Source organism: Pipra filicauda, unplaced genomic scaffold (assembly GCF_003945595.2).
Source record: "Pipra filicauda isolate LSUMZ 115617 unplaced genomic scaffold, ASM394559v2 scaffold168_size1973030_pilon, whole genome shotgun sequence".
Classification (NCBI taxonomy): Eukaryota; Metazoa; Chordata; class Aves; order Passeriformes; family Pipridae; genus Pipra; species Pipra filicauda.
The window spans coordinates 1,465,509-1,487,987 of NW_024104195.1; the positions used below are offsets into that span (position 1 = coordinate 1,465,509).

At 40.3% G+C, this 22,479-nt stretch overlaps 2 protein-coding genes and 1 long non-coding RNA gene across 6 annotated transcripts in view; 1 reads left to right on the forward strand and 2 right to left on the reverse strand.

The window, feature by feature from the left end:
• Window positions 1-13,498, reverse strand: part of PRRC1 (proline rich coiled-coil 1) — a 32,702-nt gene extending 19,204 nt beyond the window's left edge. The window contains exons 1-3 of one of the 4 annotated variants that reach the window (XM_039379455.1): window positions 13,233-13,498; window positions 3,583-3,696; window positions 434-850 (exon numbers count right to left, since the gene is read on the reverse strand). In XM_039379455.1, the coding sequence (XP_039235389.1) occupies window positions 434-850; window positions 3,583-3,676 (511 nt within the window). In that variant the 5' untranslated portion in view covers window positions 3,677-3,696; window positions 13,233-13,498. Of the gene's footprint in view, window positions 1-433; window positions 851-3,582; window positions 3,697-7,340; window positions 7,514-8,852; window positions 9,067-9,086; window positions 9,395-13,232 lie in introns of those variants that run through there. The other 3 variants (XM_027712531.2, XM_027712533.2, XM_039379456.1) reach the window with 3 other exon arrangements.
• Window positions 11,058-17,839, forward strand: LOC120322907. The gene is made up of 2 exons (XR_005562864.1): window positions 11,058-14,967; window positions 17,065-17,839. It is a non-coding gene; the product is annotated as an uncharacterized LOC120322907 (long non-coding RNA).
• The window catches only part of MEGF10 (multiple EGF like domains 10), an 86,211-nt gene continuing 80,080 nt past the window's right edge, over window positions 16,349-22,479 (reverse strand). The window contains exons 23-25 of the mRNA XM_027712538.2: window positions 22,089-22,133; window positions 19,715-19,921; window positions 16,349-18,773 (exon numbers count right to left, since the gene is read on the reverse strand). Of these exons, the coding sequence (XP_027568339.1) occupies window positions 18,613-18,773; window positions 19,715-19,921; window positions 22,089-22,133 (413 nt within the window). The 3' untranslated portion in view covers window positions 16,349-18,612. The remainder of the gene's footprint in view (window positions 18,774-19,714; window positions 19,922-22,088; window positions 22,134-22,479) is intronic.

A 22,479-nucleotide genomic window follows, 5' to 3' on the forward strand; every position in this document is an offset into this window, starting at 1 on the left:
ACAACAAAAAAGACTGCTGTCATGCGATGTACAGCTTGTTGTAGATAGATTTTGAGAACAAAACCCTGAAAATTATGAAACTACAGCCTGAGATATACCATTCTGGGGAAATAAAATAGGTGAAGGTGGTTCTCTGAGTTAGACAAAAGCTATGTATGTTCAGCAAGGCTTTCCTGTGCAAGTTAACAAAAAATAAAGTTTTTAAAGATTTTTCTGTGAACCTGAACACTACCAGAACACCACTAAAATGGACTCGCTGTCCTGGACCATGACTATTTTAAAGGCTATTATCCCTTCTCCTGAGTGCAACTATGCTAATTAAGTGTACCTATAATTATAAAGAAGTTGAAGTAGCAGAGTGGTGTAAAAAAAGCCACCCAGGAGACCACTCATCCTGTCTCACAAACAGGAAATCATATAAACGGAGAGTTACCTGTGACTGGAGTTGCAGAAAATGAAGGCATCAGTGGGCTCTGCGGTGCTCGACCAGCATGACCCCTGGTGATATCATAGGTTGAGGACATGGAAAAACCTGAAATGGGGGGACCAGTGGGAGGTGCAGGAAGACCAGAGCTAGCAGTAAACTTGACGGCAGGAGGAGCAGAGAACTGGGACATGGGGGTACTAAAGGCTAAAGGGGAAGCAAGAGGTAGGGCAGGACTTTGAGACGGTGCAAGAGAAGAAATCGTTGCAAAAGGCACAGGTGGGAGAGAAGCTGAAGTCATCAGAGGAGGAGGAGGAGGAGGAGGAGGAGGAGGAGGAGGAGGAATTGGAGACAATCCAGCTGGCAAGGATGGTGAATATGTAGGAGAAGAGGACATGCTTGGTGTAGAAAGGGGACTGGACAAAGCTGGGGAAAAAAGAGAAAAAAAGTAATTTTAGAAATGCTAAGCCTTCAGTTCCTTCACAAGTAAATTTTGACCTGGTCTGGTTTTCTTCCCCCTTCAAAGCTAATTTTAGTCTTGCTTGACTTTTCACACACCACCAATTGCACTCAACCTTTGGTGACAAAATCTTTGTAAGACATCCCTTTTTCTTGCATGACCCTATTTGTCACAAGCTTAAAAAGATAAGTCAACATTTGACTACTGAACTTAGACCAGCTGAAATCTGCCCCAATTTTCTAGCTAGTACTGTTCTTTCTGAGTGACTGCTTATCAACAATGCAGGACACTCTCATCTTCAAGAATAAACTAAGGCAGAAAACCAGAAATTACCATTTTTGATAGCAGTAAGATGTTGGATCAGCTTAAGCAGCTTACTGGTCTCAGCTTAAACATCAATCACAATCAGCAAATCACTGTGGTTTCCAAACTTTACCACAAACACCTATCGGTAAAAAAATTTTGAGCACTTCCCCATGTAAATTTATTTATTTATAAATTATTTACATGTACCACTGCACTAGTATGTTATATATGTTACAAAACATACACAACAAAAATGTAAAAAGGATGAGATAAAGATGAATGAAAAAATTTTAACAGTACAAAGACTCTTCTGCTTCCACTCAAAATTCTTTTATTAATATACTTTCAATATAATAATAAATTAATAATTATTAATGTGCTATATAATACAATTATTGATAGCAGCTTTTTAGAGTGAGCAGTGCCACTGAAGAAACCTCAATAATTTTTACATCTTCTCATTCCAAGTTTAAGTGTACAGATCTGACAGTTTTTATGGAACACTTGGACTGGTTTTGGCAACAGGAATGTATAATGATGGGAACATTTCCAAATATCAGTTTTCAAAGTGCTTTCTCAAAAGCACGACTTTCTTACAAAAGTAGCTCCTGTAGCACTTCTTGTTAGAATGCCACCTTTACCTTGAAAGGACAAATTATGAGTGCATTTTTTTTTTTTTTAAATATCTGCTAGGCAGCACACTGTTGAAAGCCCCTTGTCATCACAGAAAGCATCAGCAAATCTGGGACACTCTTCTTTTTGTAAAAAAAAAAAAGTTCATGTCAACATTGAGTTTAACAACTCTTCTACAACACCTTGCCAATGGTGACCAGCAAATTGTGCAATACGAAAAAAGTATTTCATGGTCACCCCCCATCTCATTACAAAATACTGTAAAAAAATCTACTACTTAAAGGCCATTTCTATAAAATTAACAACATTGGTGACATCCTGTAACATTTTTTGCACTTCTGGCTCCAGTTTCTTTGCTGCAACGGCTTCCCTAGGAATGGAGGCAGTGAATATGTTTCATGTGTGATGGTATCTCTGCAACCTTATTCCAGAACCCATTTTTATCCCAGTTAAAAGCAACTTCTCCATCAGAGGTTACAATTCCACAGTTTAAATAAAAACATTGTTTTTATTATCGCCGTCCTATTGTTGAGGGCAGATTTTCTCAGCATATTCCTCCTACAGCGTTTGACAATACATTATTTGTATATTTTGAAACAGAACTTAGACACACTAGGAACATCCAGACTTCCATGAAACTGTACAGCAAGCCCCCAATGTAATTTGTTCTATACTTGTTCCTTTAAGTCTTCACCAATGTTTTCTATGCATCTTCCAAAAGTGCTTGCTGACAAATCCATTTTAGTCTCCTAAAGAGACAGTCTGAGAGAGCTGTAGATGTTCAGCCTGGAAAAGAGAAGGCTCTGGGGAGACTTTATAGGAGCCTTTCAGTACTTGAGGGAGGGCTTCTAAGAAAGAGGGAGAGTGACTTTTTACATGGGCAGACAGTGATAGGAAAAGAGGGAACAGTTCTAGTGTTTCCTTCCCATGCCCCAGTAAATTGCCTTGCACACCCCCTCGGATCCACTGCACCAGTCTGACTCAATACCAAATGTGCCAAAAAATTAAGTATCTGGTATTCAAATATGGTGTTCAGAATCTTGCAAAATCAGATAAAATGCTTTGACTACAAGCCACAATAAGGGAGACCTTATAGCACCTTCCAGAACCTAAAGGAGACTGGAGAAGGATTTTTGACATGGGCATGTAGGGATAGGGCCAAGGCTGATGACTATAAACTGAATGAGGGCAGGTTTAGATCAGATATTAGGAAGAGATTCTTCCCTGTGAGGGTGGTGAGGCCCTGGCACAGGTTGCCCAGAGAAGCTGTGACTGCCCCATCCCTGTAAGTGTTCAAGGCCAGGTTGGATGGGGCTTGGAGCAACCTAGTCTGGTAGAAAGTGTCCTTACCCATTCCAAGATGACTTTTAAGGTCCTTCCTAATCCAAACCAGTCTAGGAGTCTATGAATACTAAAATCCAAGGTTTACCACCATCCTCTACAGGACTGTAAATCTGTTTTGTTTTTAACTCCCTACTATGCTGCTCATCTAACTGCGCACTGTAGTGGAAGGTATTATTTCCCTGGCCCTGCATCCTTAAAAAAACACAAGTGACTTCATAAAATAGTTTCAAGAATTAGAAAATGTTTAAAATATTCTGTGTGTCAGATGTACGTAAGAGAAGGAGCACACTTCCATGATTAAAAAACAACTTAAATTCTTCCAAGTAGCCTGGAGAAGAGAACTGTAATTATGCTAATTGCAATGGTTTTGGATTAACTGTAGTGCTTCAAAAGACATGAATAAATGTTTTTGTACCTAATGAGACAGGTGCTGCAGCAGTAGCAGCCCCTGCTGAGCTTGGTGGGGGCGTGCCAGGTGGAGTTGTCTCTATTCCACTCTCTTCCATCATTTTCCTTCAGCTATACAAAGCTGTGAGGGAAAAAACAAAAGTATCTTAAGAAACAAGGGGAAAAATTTTAAATTAGAAGGCAAAGGCCACAACACAGTTATTTACATCCATGAACTAAGCAAGTAGCTCAAATACTAAGTCTGGGAAAAAAATTTACTTATCTCAAGGACAAAATTATCCATCATGTCTCATTTCTCCTGTATCTTCCCTTTATTTTTAGGACTGTGATAATACCTCGAACTCCAGGCCTCTTTCTAAAAACCTTACTGTGCATGCCCAGCTACTGCTTTCAACTTAAAAGAGTAAAAACACAAAAGTAATTACATATCACAAAACCCATATCCCAAGAAAAACTTAACTATGGGGTAGTATTTTGCTGCATTGTTGAGCTGTAGTAACCCAAATCAGGACCTTTTACTTCCAGCATGAATAAAATTACAGCGAAATTAATTTATACTGAACAAGTTTTCCAGTACAGACTATTCCTGTAAAATCCAAATACCACACTTCCCTGGTGATGTTATTAGAAGTGAAAGTTAATTGAAAGCTTTGGGTTTTATTGTGAAGGCCAGTTTACATTGGAAGTACCTTTTAACACAGCTGGGTAAATCTTTAGAATACATTATTTCTAGAAAAGTAGAGCTATATGCCTTATTTAACAATCCTAAATTAAAGTACAAGGCCTCAGAAGAAAAGGAGAGATGCAAAATTAAGATTTTCATGAACACCGGGTGATTTTTGTTCTTCAGTGCAGAGGTAGTTTACCAAAAACCCTGCTTCCTCAACAGTCTGGTAAACTAGACAGTGATGATTTGCACCACTCCCTGAGGCAGCAGTTTTTAAGGAAGTTTTAATGAAATAAAAATCCTATATAAAGGAATTATATATATGAAAAATAGACAGGCTTAAAACATTTTCCACCACATCCATTAAATCAGAACTCCACTTACAAAAATACAGGGGTTTTCCTCTCTTAAAAAAAACCAAACCAAAACAAAACAAAAAGTCCCTCAATACCTCACTGTTGTTTTAAATGTATATACAACTCCTAATCTAATACGGAGGAAAAGTTACTGTTATTACCATATTGAGAAATCCAGAAAGGAGGATGTCAATGTCAGTCTTGACAGGTGCACAAAGAGTTTAAAAAACAAATGAAAGCATCAAAATCACACAGGAGAAACTACAGTCCCTCTGATAAACTAGTGTAATTTGCATTAAGTGATTTAAGATTAAAAGCTTGAGACCAGCCTCAGGAAGAAAGTAAACATGGCTTATGTGTAGCATTCCAAGAAAACTCTTATGACAGACGGATTTTAGGTTGTGAGGATCTCTAATTCATTTAACATCTTTTTTTCAGATGGGATAAAAGGGTCAATAATTGTTTGGTGGGGAATAGACTGTCCTTGCAGAATGAGTACATCTCACCACCCCTTAGAAAGGAATAGCAAAGTCTTTCATTAAACTTCACCAAGCAGAAGAACTTGAAGTATTAAGATTCTTTATTTTAATCAATCTACAGAAGTTTACATTCCTGCACACAGAGGTATTTTTGAAGTCATTCTTCTTCCAATCAGACACTACGAAGCAAGGAAGAATTATCCACTGTGCAATTAAAAGAATCACTGACCAAAACCTAGGAATGTTTTATCAAGGCTCTTTTAATCTGCTGCTTGATTACACCTAATGCCATGATTAAAAACTGCTGAGAGGTGCTTCCCACTTAAAATAAATTCTGTGGCCATGTAGAATGACTGAAAAAGTTGCACAGATCAGCTCTGTGCAACGATGTTGTAAAGCTTCAGAAAGTTATTACACTAGTTGGGCAAGGGTGAGAGAGAAGGGGCAACCCACGAGAAGTCGGCTGAGTCACATCTGAAAAATCAGGAATTAGCAGAAAGGTAAATTACTCTGTAGTTGCTTTTCACAATTAGTTTAGCAATGAGAAAGGTGAAGAACAGAATCAGTAATCCCAAATGTGCAGAAATCATGTCAGTTGCTAAAATACAATTACAATGGAACTGACTTAAATTAAGCCTTGACTAATAAGCCTGCACAAATAACAGCTTTTTGTATACTGATTTCTCAACTTAAGTCAGTTGTAGTTTGCATGTGCTGCATGAAAAAAGGTAAATAATTAAAAAAAAACCGACAAGACAAGACATGGGAATATGCAAAATCAAAGAAGAAAACAGGTGTAACTGTAACTGTCTTTTAGTGATTTCGGGAAAAAACCAGAAGTAATAGCAATAATTCTTCATAACCCAAGCCATAAACACATGATTTTCAACAATTAGGACCTGAAAACAGGAAAAGTCAGCCTAACTTCTGAAGGAAGTGACTTTTGTGCCTCCTTGCCAGCCTATAAAGGAGAAATCCCGAGACAGGCAAAGTGAAGCACGCGGAATTAGGTGAAAATAACATCAGTACTGCCATCTAGTGATTTGTGATGATAAATTGATTTCACAAATTTAACCATCTCACCATGTTTTGGTAGGAGAAAATCTTATGTTATGGTTACATGGCAGTAAAAAAGAAGGGATATGGAAAAGAGAAATACAGAAAACCCATATTCCCAGTCATCCTTAAAATAGCCCCTTTAAGAAGTAGAAGCATGAATTTTGTTAGGCTTTCATCAATTATTTGGTTAAAAAAGTAACCTTTTCAGTACTAATGAAGACATTATAGAGATGATGTTAAACTCCCACATAACACAAAGAAAATAAACCCACGTCACTATCCCTAGTTGACTGGTAACTACTTTTACTGATTTTCACCAGCTGAACCTCATGCATTAACCTAAAACCATATTTCAGCCATTAACCTAATTCTGAAATGCAAGGTGTTTGTGCACTCAACAGAAAATGACAGTAAAGCTCTGATTGAAAATCTTGACAGGGCTCGTGTTAAAAAGCAAGAATGAAATAATTTGATTTAGAGACTAAAAGGCTTAACTGGCAAATTATTCATCTTTTCACTTTAGTTTAATAGGAAGTAATTACATTTGTGCTAATGTTTTGCAATAATCTTAATGACATAACCACTTCAAAAGCATTCTTCAGGTTATTACTCTAAAATATAGAAATTCACAGCTAATGATAAGATTACTTACAAATGGAGATTAGCAAATTTCACATGGATAAAAACACAGTATCTAGAAATCAACCATACTTGAGAATTTATAATGAGGTTGTATTTTCAGTCATCTTTAATTAACCCTTTTCTCTATTTCAGTAAGTGCTTCTGCTAATAAAAACTCCTCACGAAACAACAGAAGAAACATCTTCAGCTGTCAGAGATAAAGTGAAGTTGACATCAAACAAAACGACAACTGTCTTTTAAAAAATCAAACCAAAACAGAGCTGGATTGTATGTTAAATTTCATCTGCAAAATCCCTCAGGTTGTTTTTTCTGCTTTAGAAAGGGTGAGCACAAAGTCAGGGACAAACTTTCTTTCAGCATCTGATCTGTAGAACACAGACAAACCCTGAGGGCACACAAAGTCTCACCAAAGCCAAAGGAAGGGCAGAGAGGGATCATCTGTTTAATCACCTTGTGTTAAAATGACTTGTTCCAAAGTCCAAAGCCTTAAACAGAGGGGAAAAAACCAAACCAACAAAACAAATTAAAAAAACCCAAACCAAATCCCCAGAATTCTCTATACCTGTTGTATATTTTCTGAGTATTTGGATTCTTACTGATGTCACAATGCACCTGTGTGTGAGTTCATCCCTTGGCTTGAAACTGAGCTGGTCTCAGCAGTGCTACGTAACATAAGTTTTCCTGATTAATGCTTTAGAGTAGAGAACTGAAGCTAAGTCAACTTTTCTCCAGCTGATAACGAAGCTGATTGCAGAAGGTAAACACTGCTGTGCACTCTTTATTTTGGGGGGTGGTTAAATTGAGCTTCATCCAAGTAAACACTGGCACTTCAGAGCTTTGACATGAGCTAGAAAATCACAAGAAAAAATATTGTGGAATTTATTGATTATATATTGTTTTGTAACACAGTTCAATGCAGAATGTGATGTATTTATCAGCAGATAGTGAAAAATATTCAAACTGAAAGAAAGTTGGTTTAGATCAGATATTAGGAGAAAGTTCTTCCCTGTGAGGGTGGTGAGACCCTGGCACAGGTTGCCCAAAGAAGCTGTGGCTGCCCCATCCCTGGAAGTGTACAAGGCCTGGCTGGGGCAACCTCGGATAGTGGAAGGTGTCCCTGCCCATGGCAGGGGATGGGACTGGATGGTCTTTAAGGTCCCTTCCAATCCAAACCATCCCATGATTCTATATTCATAGCATAATGTTAATCACAACACTTTCATTTCCTTTTCATCTTTAAAAAACCCAAAAACAAATGCAAAGAAGTCTGTTCACCAGCCAGAACCCAGTGTGCCTGACCTAACACAGACCAAGACCGCTGGAAACACCCGGTGTGACAGTAAGGATTAGCCTTGCTTTATGACTCTTGCAGGCCTAAAAGCTTCCTAACCTTATCAGAATTATTGGAATTAGAATTATTTTTTTTCACACATTCTCTGTGCCAGTGCCAACCCTCAGGGTTTCCACCAGACCACCACCCCCCATTACCAAATATTTAAGCATCAAAAAGCTCACAGACCACTGATGAACACAGTGGGAGAACCACTGATCTACACATACAACTACATAACACCATCAAATAATGCCATCAAAGGAACTGCCACCTGTACATCCCAACAATCTGCACTAATCACACACACACTGCTATCATATTCGGGACATGGATATCATGGGATGGGATGCAACAGCTCCACCACTTTCAGAGGTGTTTCCCCCCCCCCAAAAAAAAAAAATATTTTTTTTTTAATCTGACAATAAAAACAATCATAAAAAGGGGCAAATAATACCTCCAGCGACACTGAAAGAAGTAATAAACCTCCTGAAGCGCCGCTTCTATACGACATTAAGAGATTCCCAAGGGCGAGGATTCCCACTGCCAGTCAAGCAAATTTGGGATGAAACCACAGGGGGTTTAGCAGGACCAACGCTCCCATTCCTCGCTGAAAGCAGAGCCCTGAGGTCCCAAACACCTCTAGAGCCCGGAGGAAGCTCGGTGGGAGGCAGAGGCAGGTCAACACACGGGACCCAGCGAGGCACCGGGACAATCCCGCCGGGAACTCTCCCTGACCCTCACCTCTCCTCGGAGCACAGCGGTGTCCGCAGGGGGAGCGCAGGAGCCGCTGGAAGGACGAGCCAGGACAGGACACGAGGAAGGAGCCCCACACACCCCGCACCTCCCGCAGCCGGCGTGGACCCCGGCACCGCCTGGCCCAGCCCTCTGCCAGCTCCTCCCCGCCGGCGGCCTCGACGGGTCACAACGCGGTACCTCCTCCCGCCGCCGCAAACGCCCTCACCGAGCCTTAATCACCTCTATTCCGGCCCGTCCGTTCGCGGCCTTTCCCGTCTCAGGGATGAAGGAAGGTCCCCGGCGCTGCCGGGGACTACAGCTCCCAGCAGGCCCCGCGCCACCCCGCCCTGCCACGTCTGCAGCGGCCCCGCGGCGCCGACGAGTCCATCGGCCCCACGCGGGGGAGTTCGCTCCTCCCCTCCCGCGCCCACTGCGTGGTTCGCTCCTCACGCATCAAATGGCGGCGCGGGCGGGACGAGGTTAGTGCCACGCTGGCGGTGAGGAGGAGGGGCGGGCGAGCGGGGAGAGGAAATTACACGGTGCAGTTAAACCTCGCAGCGTTGAAGAACTGTTAGGCACACTGTCTGGATTTCTGTTTAGGGGGATCTGAAGTGTAGCTCCGTTAAAATTCCATAATCCATGGAATCAGGTTGGAAGAAAGCTCTGATGTCATTGGTCCAACCTGTGATCGAACAGCAGTCAGCTAGACCACAGCTCTGAGTGGTACAGCCGATTAAAGACGTCCAGTCTTTAATCCTTAATGACCTCTAGGGACGGGGACTCCACCGCTTCCCTGGACAGCCCATTCAAATATTTAATCACCCTTTCTGAGAAATTCCTCCTGATTTCCAATCTAAATCTCTGCTGGCGCAGTTTGAGGCTTTGCCCTCTGGGTCCAATGGGAGCAGAGTCCAACCCCCACCTGGCCACAGTCTCTTGTCAGGGACTTGCAGAGAGCAAGAAGGTCCCCCCTTAGCCTCCTTTTCTCCAGGCTGAGCCACCCCAGCTCCCTCAGCCACTCCTGGTGCTCCAGACCCTTCCCTATTCTCTGTTCCCTTCCCTGGAGATGCTCCAGCCCCTCAATGTGTCTCCTGAATTGGGAGTCCCAGAACTGCCCCCAGGATTGGAGGTGCCTCAGCAGTGCCCAGCACAGGTGGATGGTCCTGGTCCTGCTGCCGCACTATTCCCCATAAAGGCCAGATGCCATCGGCCTTTCTTGCCACCTGGGCACCATCAGCACCATCAACACAAACAACTCCTTTGTCTTCCTTCCCTGGCTATGGGGAGGGGGGAGGGGGGGAATTAAATGGTGCTCTTGAATCTTGCAGCCTTGACAAGACACCAAGCCCCCTTTCTAGGTTTCTAATTATGGGAATTTGAAGTGTGTCTCACTTAAAATAATTAAGGCCTGATAAGTAAGGCATGACAGAGATGCTTGCATCAAATGTATGTGAAATATTACAGAAAACTCAGCAAAGCCAAGTAGCTTTGGATAGTGTGAATTTCAAGCATTTTCTCCAGGATTTTTTTCTTTTTTTGAATTTCACATTGAAATTTAACATTAGAGGAACACGAATTGAGAGTGCTTGAGGATCAAAATTTGAGGATCAAAAACTGAAGCATTTAAGCGAGCGTTATTTCTTGACATTTCAGAAACTTCATGTTACTCCAGTGACAAAAAAGTGCCCCCACCCTTAACAGCAGTTTCAAGCCTCTTTAGAAAACAACTGAGAACACGACAATCCAAAGCCTGTGATATACCTTGAAGTTGTATCCTGATGGAGAATAAATCTATACATTCACTACAGTCTTAGAGAAACACACATTGAGATACTGTCAGAATTTTTTGCTGTGCTTAAATCCAGCTGGTTTACGAGTTTTAAGTGTCCAACCATTCATTATTTTCCAAGCTATATTTATTTATAAGAAGTTATCTGGAATTCTCTGTCAGGGAGATGCTGTGAGTGAACTGCCTCTAGAGGCAATGAACACTCGTGCCGTGTATGCCTGGAAAGGTCTTCTAGTGACAGATAGAATCTTGTGTTCTCTAGACTGGAGCACGTTCAAACAAATTAGTTATAAGCATTCGTTGCATTGTTTTAATAGTTGCCAGTCACAATGTTTATTGGCTTTCAGAGCAAAGGAAAACAAATAAAAAGCCCTTGTTTTCAGGGTTCTGTTATGGGATGACTTTCCTGAGGCATCCGTTTGTCTGGTCACGGTGCTGCAGCCTGGGCTGGATGGGCAGCAGAGCCAGGGGGAACACAAGAGTGGAAGACAGGGCCTGGTGAGAGGACAGGGGGCTCAGCAGATCCAGCTGGGAAGGAGCAGGGTACTGGAACACCCAGCATGTCCCCAAAGCCTCTCTGAGCACCTGCCACCAGTGAGACCTCTGACCTCTCTGCCCTCAGCCCCAAGCACTGTACTGGGCCTTGCCCTTTTTCTGTGCCAGGTGATCTGACTCCAAGCTGATTTGCAAAGAAGGGTTGGGAATCCTGTAACATTCTAGCCCTGGGAGCTGCAGGCTCAGGGGCTCAACCAGGACTTTTACTTCAAAATATATATATATATATGGGGTTCTTTATTATCTCAAGACAGTGTGAAGAGAATAAGCCACAGACTTGTTCCCAAGAGGTACTTTTATTAATTTAGGAGAGAAAATAAGGGAACTTGTCAAAAGTTCAAAAGGGCACTACACAAGCTAGACAAAAAGTTCCACCACAATACCAACCCAGCACATACTAATCCACAACACTAAGTCAAGATCCAGTCACTCCACAACACTTGACGGAAATCCAATCCCTGCAGCTCCAAGCCACCCAGAGCATCAAAGAGCAAAGAAAGAAAAGCAGAGGGAGCAAGAGGAGAGAAGGAGCAAGAGGGAGAGAGATCATATTGAGACAAAAGGCAAAATGGAGCTCCTGTGCTCCTTTATTTTTATGGTCTGGCCAGTGTGGCCACCCATCCCAGGTGGGACATCTGATTCTGTGACTGGGGTGATTTATTCTCTGGCTGCCAGGGGTAAGGAGTAAGGTTTGACATTGGTTACAAGGGAAGGAGGAAGCAGGGAGGCAGCGCCTAGAAAACAAATGATGGGTTTCCTTCCGAAAAGCTCTTATTTTCTTCTTTATTGTGCATCTAAGACCTTCCCATTAGGAGGTCCAGCCCCAGTAAATTAGTAGGAAATTCCCACAAAACAGTTAGGGTTTCAATCACTTTCTCCTCCCTCGGTAACCAGCATCTTACCTTGACTGTTATTTAGGGTTGGGTGTATCCAAATGCATCAACAACATGTGAGGGAACAATTCCACCTGCAGAAGTGTCTTCAACTTTGAGGGTGGATATGTGAGCTCCGATGTCTATTTAAAAGGTTACAGGGACTTTGTGGGGACCAACAGGGCAGGTTATTAGTAAATCTCCTTTAGAGATTTTGGTAAGCTGCCAGAAAAAAAACACTCTCTGTCCCCCGGCTTTCCTACTGAGGACAAAGGAAGGGGTTTCCCACCTCCTCCCCTTTGTGGTGCCTCTAAAGGTGGGACTGTAACAGGGACAACAGCTTTTGTGGGTTCTTCTTTCAGCTACCCACTAATATCTCTGATTTATCCGTGCATTTGCTGACCATTAGGGTTTTTGGGATTCCTTTTTGCAAGTCTAAAATCCAAAGAGCGTTTCTTTTTCTCCAGTGTTCTTCATTTGTGTGGATGCGTCCTCCTTGCCTGAGGGAGAATGTTACTTTTCTGAGTCCCATGGGGGATGTAGGTGTTTTACATTCTGTGTGCTGAATTAGTTTGGAGCCAATTTTGCTAGGGACAATTGGGCTGTATTGTCTTCCATAATTAATTAATGTGTCACTTCCCCTCAAGTCCAGGTTTTATGTTCACTGTGGTTGTGGTTGGGGGTTACCACTTCCTCTAAGGCGGCTACAGTTCTTCCCCACCAGCAAGACTTCCTATTTGTCCCTTTAGCTGGATGCCCATGGGTTTCAAGGATTCAGGGAGACCTCTAATGAGGGGCGTCATTCTCTCAGGGTCCACAGGCATCGTCACTGGGCATTTGTGTCATGGCGTTAACTCTCTGTCATGGCATCATTTGTAAGCAGGCAGCTTTTTGTACACTCTCCATAATTTGATCAACATTCCCCACTATTGCCAGGGGGTCTCCCCTTTCCAGGGGATTAAGTCTGCCAGCCTAGGACTCTGCTCTCTGTGTGAGAGACCAGGGAGTTTAGTTGTTTCCTGTGGTCAGGAAGACCCCCAGTCCCCAGTATCCTTCTCCTTCTTTTTCTGGTAATAATCTGCAATAGATTTGAAATGTCTAAGCCCTTCTCTTTAAGTGGAAACATGACTCTTTATTGAGAATATTAATTTATAACTGATGATTATTTACCGTATGTAATCAGGATCACTTGTTATTTTCTTCTCTTACACTAGTAAGATGGCTGTTTGAATGTAAAAGAAGTCAGTTGTTTATGATGGAGCCCTCTGTTTCAATAGTGGTGAAGAAATACGAAGTTGTATTTCTCAGATTTGCTCAGAAAAGCCTGGAAACTAGAAATACACTTTTACAATACTGAATTGTAGCTTTTTGAATCTGAAGAGTTAGACCTCTTTGACTGAATAAATCAGGCATACATGGCAGGTAGGTGCATTGGACAACACCTGGGAGGGACAAATTCCCTCATGCTCTGCTCTCTAGCTCTCTGTACCCCCCTGGTTCCTCCCAGGGGGGTCTCTGTCTCAGTCTCGCAGGTCTTCTCCTCTCTCTCCTTCCCATCCAAACCATTTTATTTTTCTATTAGTTTTTAATGTCAAATCTGTCCTCCTTGATCAACCTGTGATAGTAAAGAACAATTTCTCACACCATTTGCAGCCTGTGTTTTGAATTCCTCATAGGGGCGTCAGAGTTAGAAAATAGAAGTTACAATACATTACAGCCCTCTGTGTTTGTACTTTGTGTACTATTTTTAATGCTTAATCCAAGGCTATTATCTGACTAAAAAGGGGAAATGCCTTGCTTTTGGCAACTCAGCTTGTCATCTTTCTCAAAATTAGAGCTTTAGGCATTCAAGAGAGGCTTGAAAGAATTGTCCTGTTTACAGAATTATTTCCCACAGTACCAGACAGTAATCACACAAGTTCAGCTGATTTTTCTGCAAAGCCTTTGATAAACTATTTTCTAAAAGAGGGAAAATAAAATGCATTAATTGGTGGACCAGCACAGGCAAGTGTCCTGGTTTTAGCTGGGACAGAGATAATTTTCTTTTTAGTAGCTGGTACACTGCTGTGTTTTGTGGTGAGCAGCCACACTGTACATCACTGTTATCTCCTGGTTATTTGCTGCAGTCATCATAAAAAGAAGACTCGACAACCCGTGGGTTCAACCAGAGTGATACAGCTTGGGGCTATCTCCCTTTATTGAAGGTGTCTAGCTCTATTTATAGGGTAAGGTGGGAAGGTTCTGGAAAACAGGAAGGAGCATAGGATTGACAGGGGTGATAACCAACCAGGGAAGGAAGGAGGGAACATGAGATCAGGAGGGACCAATGAGAGAAACATCTGCAGTGCAGCAAATGTGAACCAATAGAAAAAAGGGCATAATTCTGAGGGGAAAAATATGAAATTTGATAAAAACTGGGGTACAACAAATAGCGAACATGCATTAACAATTCTAATTAATAACAGTCTCTGTCTTAACCGCATCATGTTATATATCTTCAAATCATATCTTCATTCGTCGCTGTTCTCAGCCATAACTTCTTGCAGCCGTCTTTTTCCATTCAATAAACTTTTCTTCCTCACTTTCTGTGCCCTCCGCATTTATTTTTTTCTCCCTCTTTTTCAGTACAATTATTAGTTTTAGTAGTAGTAATTTATGCAGTAGTAGTAATTTATTTTGTGTCAGTTAATAAACACTTCTTATTTCAATCCACAGAGTTTCCTCACTGGAGGAGTGAGTGGCTGTGTGGTACTTAGTTGCCAGCTGGGGTCAAACCATGACAGCAAGAATGACATTTTCTATATTTCCCACTCAAGATCCATCATAAGCAGATGAAAAACAAAGGAAAAAAAATTCCAAAGCATTTCCCACCTTTCATTAGAAATGTTATCGTATTAACCTACAGGTATGTGAAGTTGAAGTAAATGGTGGTGAGGGGCAGAATGATGAACATCAGTCATCTTTGGAAAATATATATATTTTCAAACAAAACACTTTTTTTTTGGTTACAACTAAGAAGAAGAGCCAGGCATACTCGATAGATTTTCTTTAAAAATATATTACAGTTCAGTCATATCAAAGTGAAGTCTTGTGGGCTAAAAAACTGAAGAAAGAAGTGTTAGGTTCAGTGCTCTAACACTAGTATGAGTGTATCAAATGACAAAATTTTTTGTACAGTAACTGATTAACTGATTAACACCCATTTGTCTTCGGTAATTTCAGATACTATATATACAGTCTTTAATATAAAGCATTTTTTGTCAAAATTAGCTCTGTATTCACTCTGGGCTTTGGAGCTTCGGTCTAAGAATTATTATTTGGACACATATCTGATAAAAAATTATAGTTACAGTACTTGAAAATCCAGTATATTTTAAATAACACATTTTCCACTTTTGACTTTATTTTATACTAACTTCACTTCAATACAAACTTGACTTTGCAGATTGTCTCAGCAGGAAGTATGAGTACAATGAAATCTTCTTTCCCCTGTAATCTGCATGTGCATCTCCAATTCGAGTTAATGCAAGTTCTCTGGGTAGATCAAGATAAGGACAAATTTTGTGTGTGACCGTGTGTTGTGATGAAAAATCTTTGATATAGTAGAAAGCCTTGAGGTTCATATTCTAAATGGCCTGAGTTAATATGCCTACAGTATTTAAAATCTAAAGTTTATACTCGCTACTTACTTTAAAAACAGCTATTAACTTTATGCGGCATTTTGAACTTTATTAAAATGATCACAAGTTGGAAGGGGAGAGCCATCTCAATTTTCAGTGCTGTTTCTCACAACTGTGATGTGAATATATAGAGACAAAGTGTCTCTTTTCCTTCCTGTCTGTGGAAGCCAATTCTCTGAGTGTGTGCAAAATTATTACATCAACTTACTCAGTTTTCTCCACAATGTAAGTGTGCACATTCCAGAAATATTAAAATTCTGTAAAGATCAGAGTGGAATCTACAAAAAGGACTCTCTGACAGTCATGAAGATTGAGCTTGGGGGTCTCAAGTTGAGAGCAGAGTGTACTCCAGGAAATGTTTTTTGAGCACCTACCAAGGATCACTCACTGAAGTAAACTCACAAGACATTTACTCTACCTGTATGTATTGCACACCCAGCTCAGATAAATGCAGACATTACTTATGCTCACTACACAGCAGGAGTTGTACCCACATACAGAAAGGCAGACCTTGGTAATGTATATATTTAGAACATACACAATAGGCAAAATTTTCATGAATATTTGCCTGAATGTATCACTTGAGGATATGAGACATACTGGAGATTTTCAAAAAAATACCATTTATTCAGCTCTTCACTTTCCCATGTTAAAAAGAACTGTTTAGATTATGAAGATTCATTTACCTAGTGGCCTCCAAATTTTACAAAGAGCAAGAAAACAGGTTTTTGTGAGCTCACAATTGCTAAATGGCAGCACTTTCTATTCATGGCTTTAGAAAAGAAAGGTTTTATTTTAAAGTCTGTTTCACACAATACAAAAAATGTATATACCAGTAGCTCTACACATTATCTATATGCATACAAACCCAATCATTTCTTTGTCTTACAGAGGGATTAAATTGTAACCAGCTTCTGAAATCTTCTAGTTAACATTAACTAGCAAAATAAAGTAAAATAATTTATTCCAAGGATGTACAAGAAATGCCCAGGGAATTGCGAAACAGCCAGTTATCATGGCTAGCCAGAACCAAGAATGTTATGGGACATTTCATAGAGGCATATAAATTCTCAGGCTTAGGCACATCTGCTACAATGTCTTTGCCAGTAGCTTCCTCATTTTTCACCACTTTAGTGACAACAAATAAAAGGAAATTGTACTTCCATTTCAGCTCTGGTGTTCCTTTTAAAAAAATTGAGAAAGTTTTGTCAGTTTTTCTTCCAGGTATTCCTCTATGGCATTTAGTATTCCAAAGGCAACTGGTTGTGGGTTTCTTAGGAATATTTCAGTACTGTCACAATTGTGATAATTCTTTGTGTCAGATTGTATTGCAGCCCAGATGTCATGGCAATCCATGTGCTAAGCCAGAGAGCAGACTGTTTAGGAAGGAGTTACAGCCTCATTGGGAAAAAAGGCTCTTCTGGAAAGATGGTCTCCATCCACATGAGTAACGGACTAAGCTAAACTTCAACGAGGAACTGTTTTTTACTTTTCTTCTGCATTCTTATTATCATTCTGAACAAAAACACCATAATTTTTTTGTCCCAATTAACAAATTAGGTTAAACTGTTATGTATTAGGTAATCACCTCCTGATAGACATCAGTATGACATGAATTCTTACTTTAATTCTCTCCCTCTGCCCAGAGGTCCCTTAAATGGACAAAATAAAGGCCATTTGGCAAAAAATACAAAATAAATGTACACATAGTAGAATATTTTTGCAGTTACAAGCTGGTTCACTAGAAACACAGACACACAGAGTAAAAATGGAGACAGAAGTTAATGAAGAATGGGAGATACATGTGTCACATTATTAGCAATGCAAAAGACCAGCTTAAGCATGTGTTTCCCTACATCAACTATAAAAAAGAAAAGGTGCCTTTTTAGCAAGTATGCACAGAGTTTGCTTTGTTATTTCTAAGAAAAAAAATCAGAACACTTCACTATTTTTATTCTATATTACAGTCATTATTACTACCTGTTTATAAAATGTAAACCCTTCCTTGCAGTTAAGATTTACAGAAGTCATCACCTTTGTCCACTCCTTACATAATCAGTCCATGGAGACAAAAATAAACTGATTTATTTTACATATTTTTTGAAGTAATTACTGATATGTTATGGATTATTAGTTGTGTGTGGCAGAAATAGTGGTCAGAACTGCAATATACAAATGGTAGCAAAATATTTGTTGAAGACTAGTGCGGGGTCTGCAGTACTAAGAGATCTTGAAGCATCATATAATACTGATGTATGCAATTATTTTATCTCCAGAACTATTCAAGCAACCCATGTCCACCACCAGTAATGGACAAAAAAGCCTGATGATGGATTTCTCAAACAACTGCAGTATTGTGCTTACTTATCCCCATCAGATCTTGTTTCTTAATGTCTTGACTAAAGATAAGAATGGAAGGTAAAATTTGGCAAGGCAGTTTTTCTTCTACTAATGAATAACTAATGAATCAGATCACTCGTAAAAAGTGGTATTTGGTAAATTGCACTGTCCTGTCTGAAACATGACAAAGATGAAGTCTATATTTAAGGTCACTAAAATGGGATGTTATCAAAACTGATCTGCAAACTAATATTTTTAAGCCAGTATATTACAGTATAAATGTGTTGCATTCCCGTTTCTATAAAATTTACTGCCATGAGAAAAAATAATCAGGATCCCCAGAGTGTGGCATTTGTCCATCTGTCACTTGTATACACAATACAAACCTCGTGTTGAGATTCTGTTTAATGTACAGCAAATACTTGCTGGACAGATTAGGAGCCAAATATGATGGTAAACTAGAGGAAGGAGCACAACCATGCCAATTTGCCCCTTGAGAGTCCCACTGTTCTACAAACCAGCTTCTGGGGTCATTCAGTGCTGACCCCCTTTGTAGAGGATGTGAGGCTGTCTCGAACTGGTAGCAAGTCATAATGACAGGGAATATGGCTGTTTTTTGGAAGATCATAAGGATCCTGGCTGAAATGTCCTCTGCTGCTGAATGGTCCCTGCACAACACTCACCGTGGGTTCTGTGACAAAAAAGAGCACATACATTCAATATGAGAAGTGGCAAACAGAAGGACAACGTATTTCATTTCCGGTTCTGCTTCAATATGAAGATTCCTTGTCATGCTGAGTTCCTGAAGTGCAGGTTTAGAAACCAAGGCTGATGTTTAGGTGTTTTGCCTTCACACTGAGTTACACCTGTAGACCTGCAGCAGGGCCCTGCCATGAGGATGTTTACTGACAGAAGCAAGTGGACCAGCATCTCTTCTTTATGTGTGGGCAAACTTAAGAAAAACCCTGAATTCGGGGGTTTTAATCAAGATTTTAGAAAAGTCCTTAAAAGCACCATGGGGATATTGATGAATTTTCATTTCTAAGTTGGGAACAGAAAAGGAAAATGTATCCTATGATATGGGACACAATTTATTCCAGTCCAGAGATTATTAGGATAGCTACCATTCCACAAGATGCCAAAGTTTTCTGCAACTAAGTAATATAGTAACTAGACAGGGCCCATATTACTGAAATACCGTGCCTATGGGTGAAGATGCTGTTTTATTCTGATCAAGAGAAAGAAATAGATCTTTCCTATCCCTCCCATACACTTAACTCCAGCTGTATTCAGTACTTAACAGTTGAGTTGAATTCTATTGCAATCAAATGCTAAGCTTATCTCATGCTGCTGTTTAGAGAAAGCCTTTTAAACCAGGGACATTCAGAGGCACCTCTAGCTTACAGAACAGAGCTGAAGGTATTTCATACCTCATTTGTGTGAATTACACCACTTATCTCAGTAGAGTGAGGTTATTGTTAAAAGCATTTGAGCAGAAAACAGAATCTGAACATATATTTTTTTTTCCCAGTGAATTTTCATATGTTTTGATTAAACTGAATCAAAGAAAAAAGAAAGTCCCATGCTCTTTGCCCTTAACCTTGAGCATCCAGAAATAGATTTTGTACATACCAACTTCATACACGTTCTTGTTGGTTGTAGCAGAGCCGGTGATCTCAGCATAGGGGGAGTCCCTGCGTGCTGGTGACTTCATTTCAACATACCCACATTCTGAGCTTTTTGGTACCAGAGCTGGTGGGTCCTTTATAGTAGCATAGGGGTTCTCAGAACTGCTTAATGAGCAATTACTTAAATTGTATTCCGAGTTCTTCACTAGATCTACAAAAAGAAAAATGTATTACTCTCAAGCCATGGTACATATTATGGACACTGCTGCTGAAAAAAGGGCATTCTTTAATTCTGAGTTCTGAAAAGTCACTCATAAATGAACATTTAAATGGAACCCAGTCATAAAACTTCAAAATTATTATACAACAATTAAAGAAAGCACCTCAAGTGCTGTGCTTTTTAATAGGATTGATCTGGCCACCAGCAAATTACTGTTTGAAAGTCTGAGCATCTTCAATTCTGATTAAAACAGTCGCTAGCATTATATACTGTGGTGAGGGGATAACCCCCTCAGTCTCTAAGCTAGACAAAGAGACATCTGCCTGCTCAGCGCAGCAGGCAGCCTTTTATTAGGTTCTCCTACTTCTACTTTCCCACACACACAACACAAACATATTTCCACAAAAACACTGAGGAATGCGCACCTACATTTCAGCCACACAGCTCAAGTCTGTGTCCATGGGAGCTATCTAGTTAGCTTCACTGCTCCCATGGAAAACGGCCCAACACCCCGCAACACTCCAAACTCCTCAAACTTCAGTTGTGGGGCTGTGACTTCACTCCACACTGTGGGGGGAGATGGCAGGCCAATAGAACCCCCGAGACCCCTAGAAGTAGAAGAGTTTGAAGTGTTACAGGGTGTGAGACCTTTCCCTTGAGAAAAGTGAGGATAATTGCATGTACCCATAGATACAGCCTTGAGTGTTAAGCAGTATAAGGTCAGAGCTGTTTGGCAGCGTGCAGGTGCTGCACATTCTATTATATGTGTGAGAAAACAGAACTTAGAGAACTCAATAAAGCTGCCTGCTACTCTCAGCGGGCAGACACCTCTGGTCTCAGCACTCCGTGTGTGTGTCTTTCTTTCCCCCATGGACCAAGACCTACCAACAGATACCCTACGACAATATACAGGTAATGTATCAATTTTCAGTAATTCAGAATACGTTTTGCCCCTCCAAGTGCTGTTCTCAGGACACTGTTAAAGTAAGTGATCTAAGACTGTTCCCAAGGCCAATGTCTGGGCAAATGGTAACATGACTTCTAAGGATGGCATGTTTGGTGAAAAGTTTTACTATGCAGCCACACTGAAAGAGTAACCAGCTTCTTTGCAAGTTTCTGTAACGTGATAACAGAAGAACTGAAAAGGAAACATCAGGTAGCTTGTGATTTAGGATTTCACTGAAGGACAGATAACTGTGGTTTCAGAGATATATTTTCTTATGCTGGGAAGTGATTTTGTGGTGTTTGTGTTACTTTGTTCTCTGTGTTGTTTCATGATATGATGTGTTATTTATGCTTCAGAGATGAGACTTTGTCAGCTTGTTTCTCATTCAATATTTAGCAATGAGATTGCCCTTAGTGAAACTGTAAGTAGACAGGTGCTCATAACTTTGTGACTCATTTAAATCGGCCTTTCTCTAACCATAGAACCCTAGAATTAGTTTAGATTGTAAAGGACCTTTCTGATCATTAAGTCCAACCATTAATGTAATACTGCCAAGCCCACCACTAAACCATGCCCATAAGTGCCAAATCTTTACATCTTTTACATATGCACACCTTAATCAGGTATCAAAAATAGTGACATACACCAGTGTGGTACAGTATAAAGTCTTATGAGAAAACTGAAAAATTCAAAAGAGCAAAATATCAGTGCTACCCTGAATTTCTGAAGCCTTTAATTCCTCTCTGTGTATTTGTATTTTGATATGCTTTCCAAAGGCCTGCAGTGAAGGTGGTGAAACATTACAGGCTTGCAGTCACACAGACCTACGCTGACCATGCCAGCTGCAAGAGGAATTGGCTCTCTTCTGAAGCCTTTCAGCAGGGACAGCATGTCCTCACCTCACTCACTAGGCTGAATTCAAGGGCCATCCCCCTTCTGCTTTTAGAATGGACTGTGTTGTGACTCAAGCATTACAGAAACATTTGATGTGCAACACAGAGAGGACTTATAAAGGCTTGGTTGTTGTTTGTTTTTTTTTTTCTAAATAGCCTCCTCCTTCAGAGAAAAGAACAAACTTCATGTATTGATTCAATGTCTAAGAAAAATTTAGTCCAAAATTATTTTTATATTCTCTTCACCCAGAAGGTAATATAGAAAAGTAAACTGAATGTCTGTGTCATTTCATCTGAATACATCAGAAAATAATCTCACCTTTCAGAGACTTCCCCAAATATCCCCTATCAAGTCCAAAAGCACCTGAGAAAAATTATATAAAAAACAAAGTAGCTTTAAAATCAAAGAAAATAAAAGTGGTTAAACAACAGGTTCTAAAGGGTTTAAAAATTGCTTTAGGATTAATTTCTAGCTGTACACAATAATTCTGTCATAAGCACTGTGAAACTGCCCAGGGTACAGAAGTGTTGTTACTATTTGCTTGCACCCTTTCAGACAGGAGCTTCCTGAACATGGAAGGTGATCAAGGTCACAAGGGACCACTAAATTATCTGCTTTGACCTCACATATGTCACAGACCATTATATTTCCCCCAGTTACTCTTGAATTAGCCTAATAACTGCTATTTGATTAAAGCATATTTTTTTTG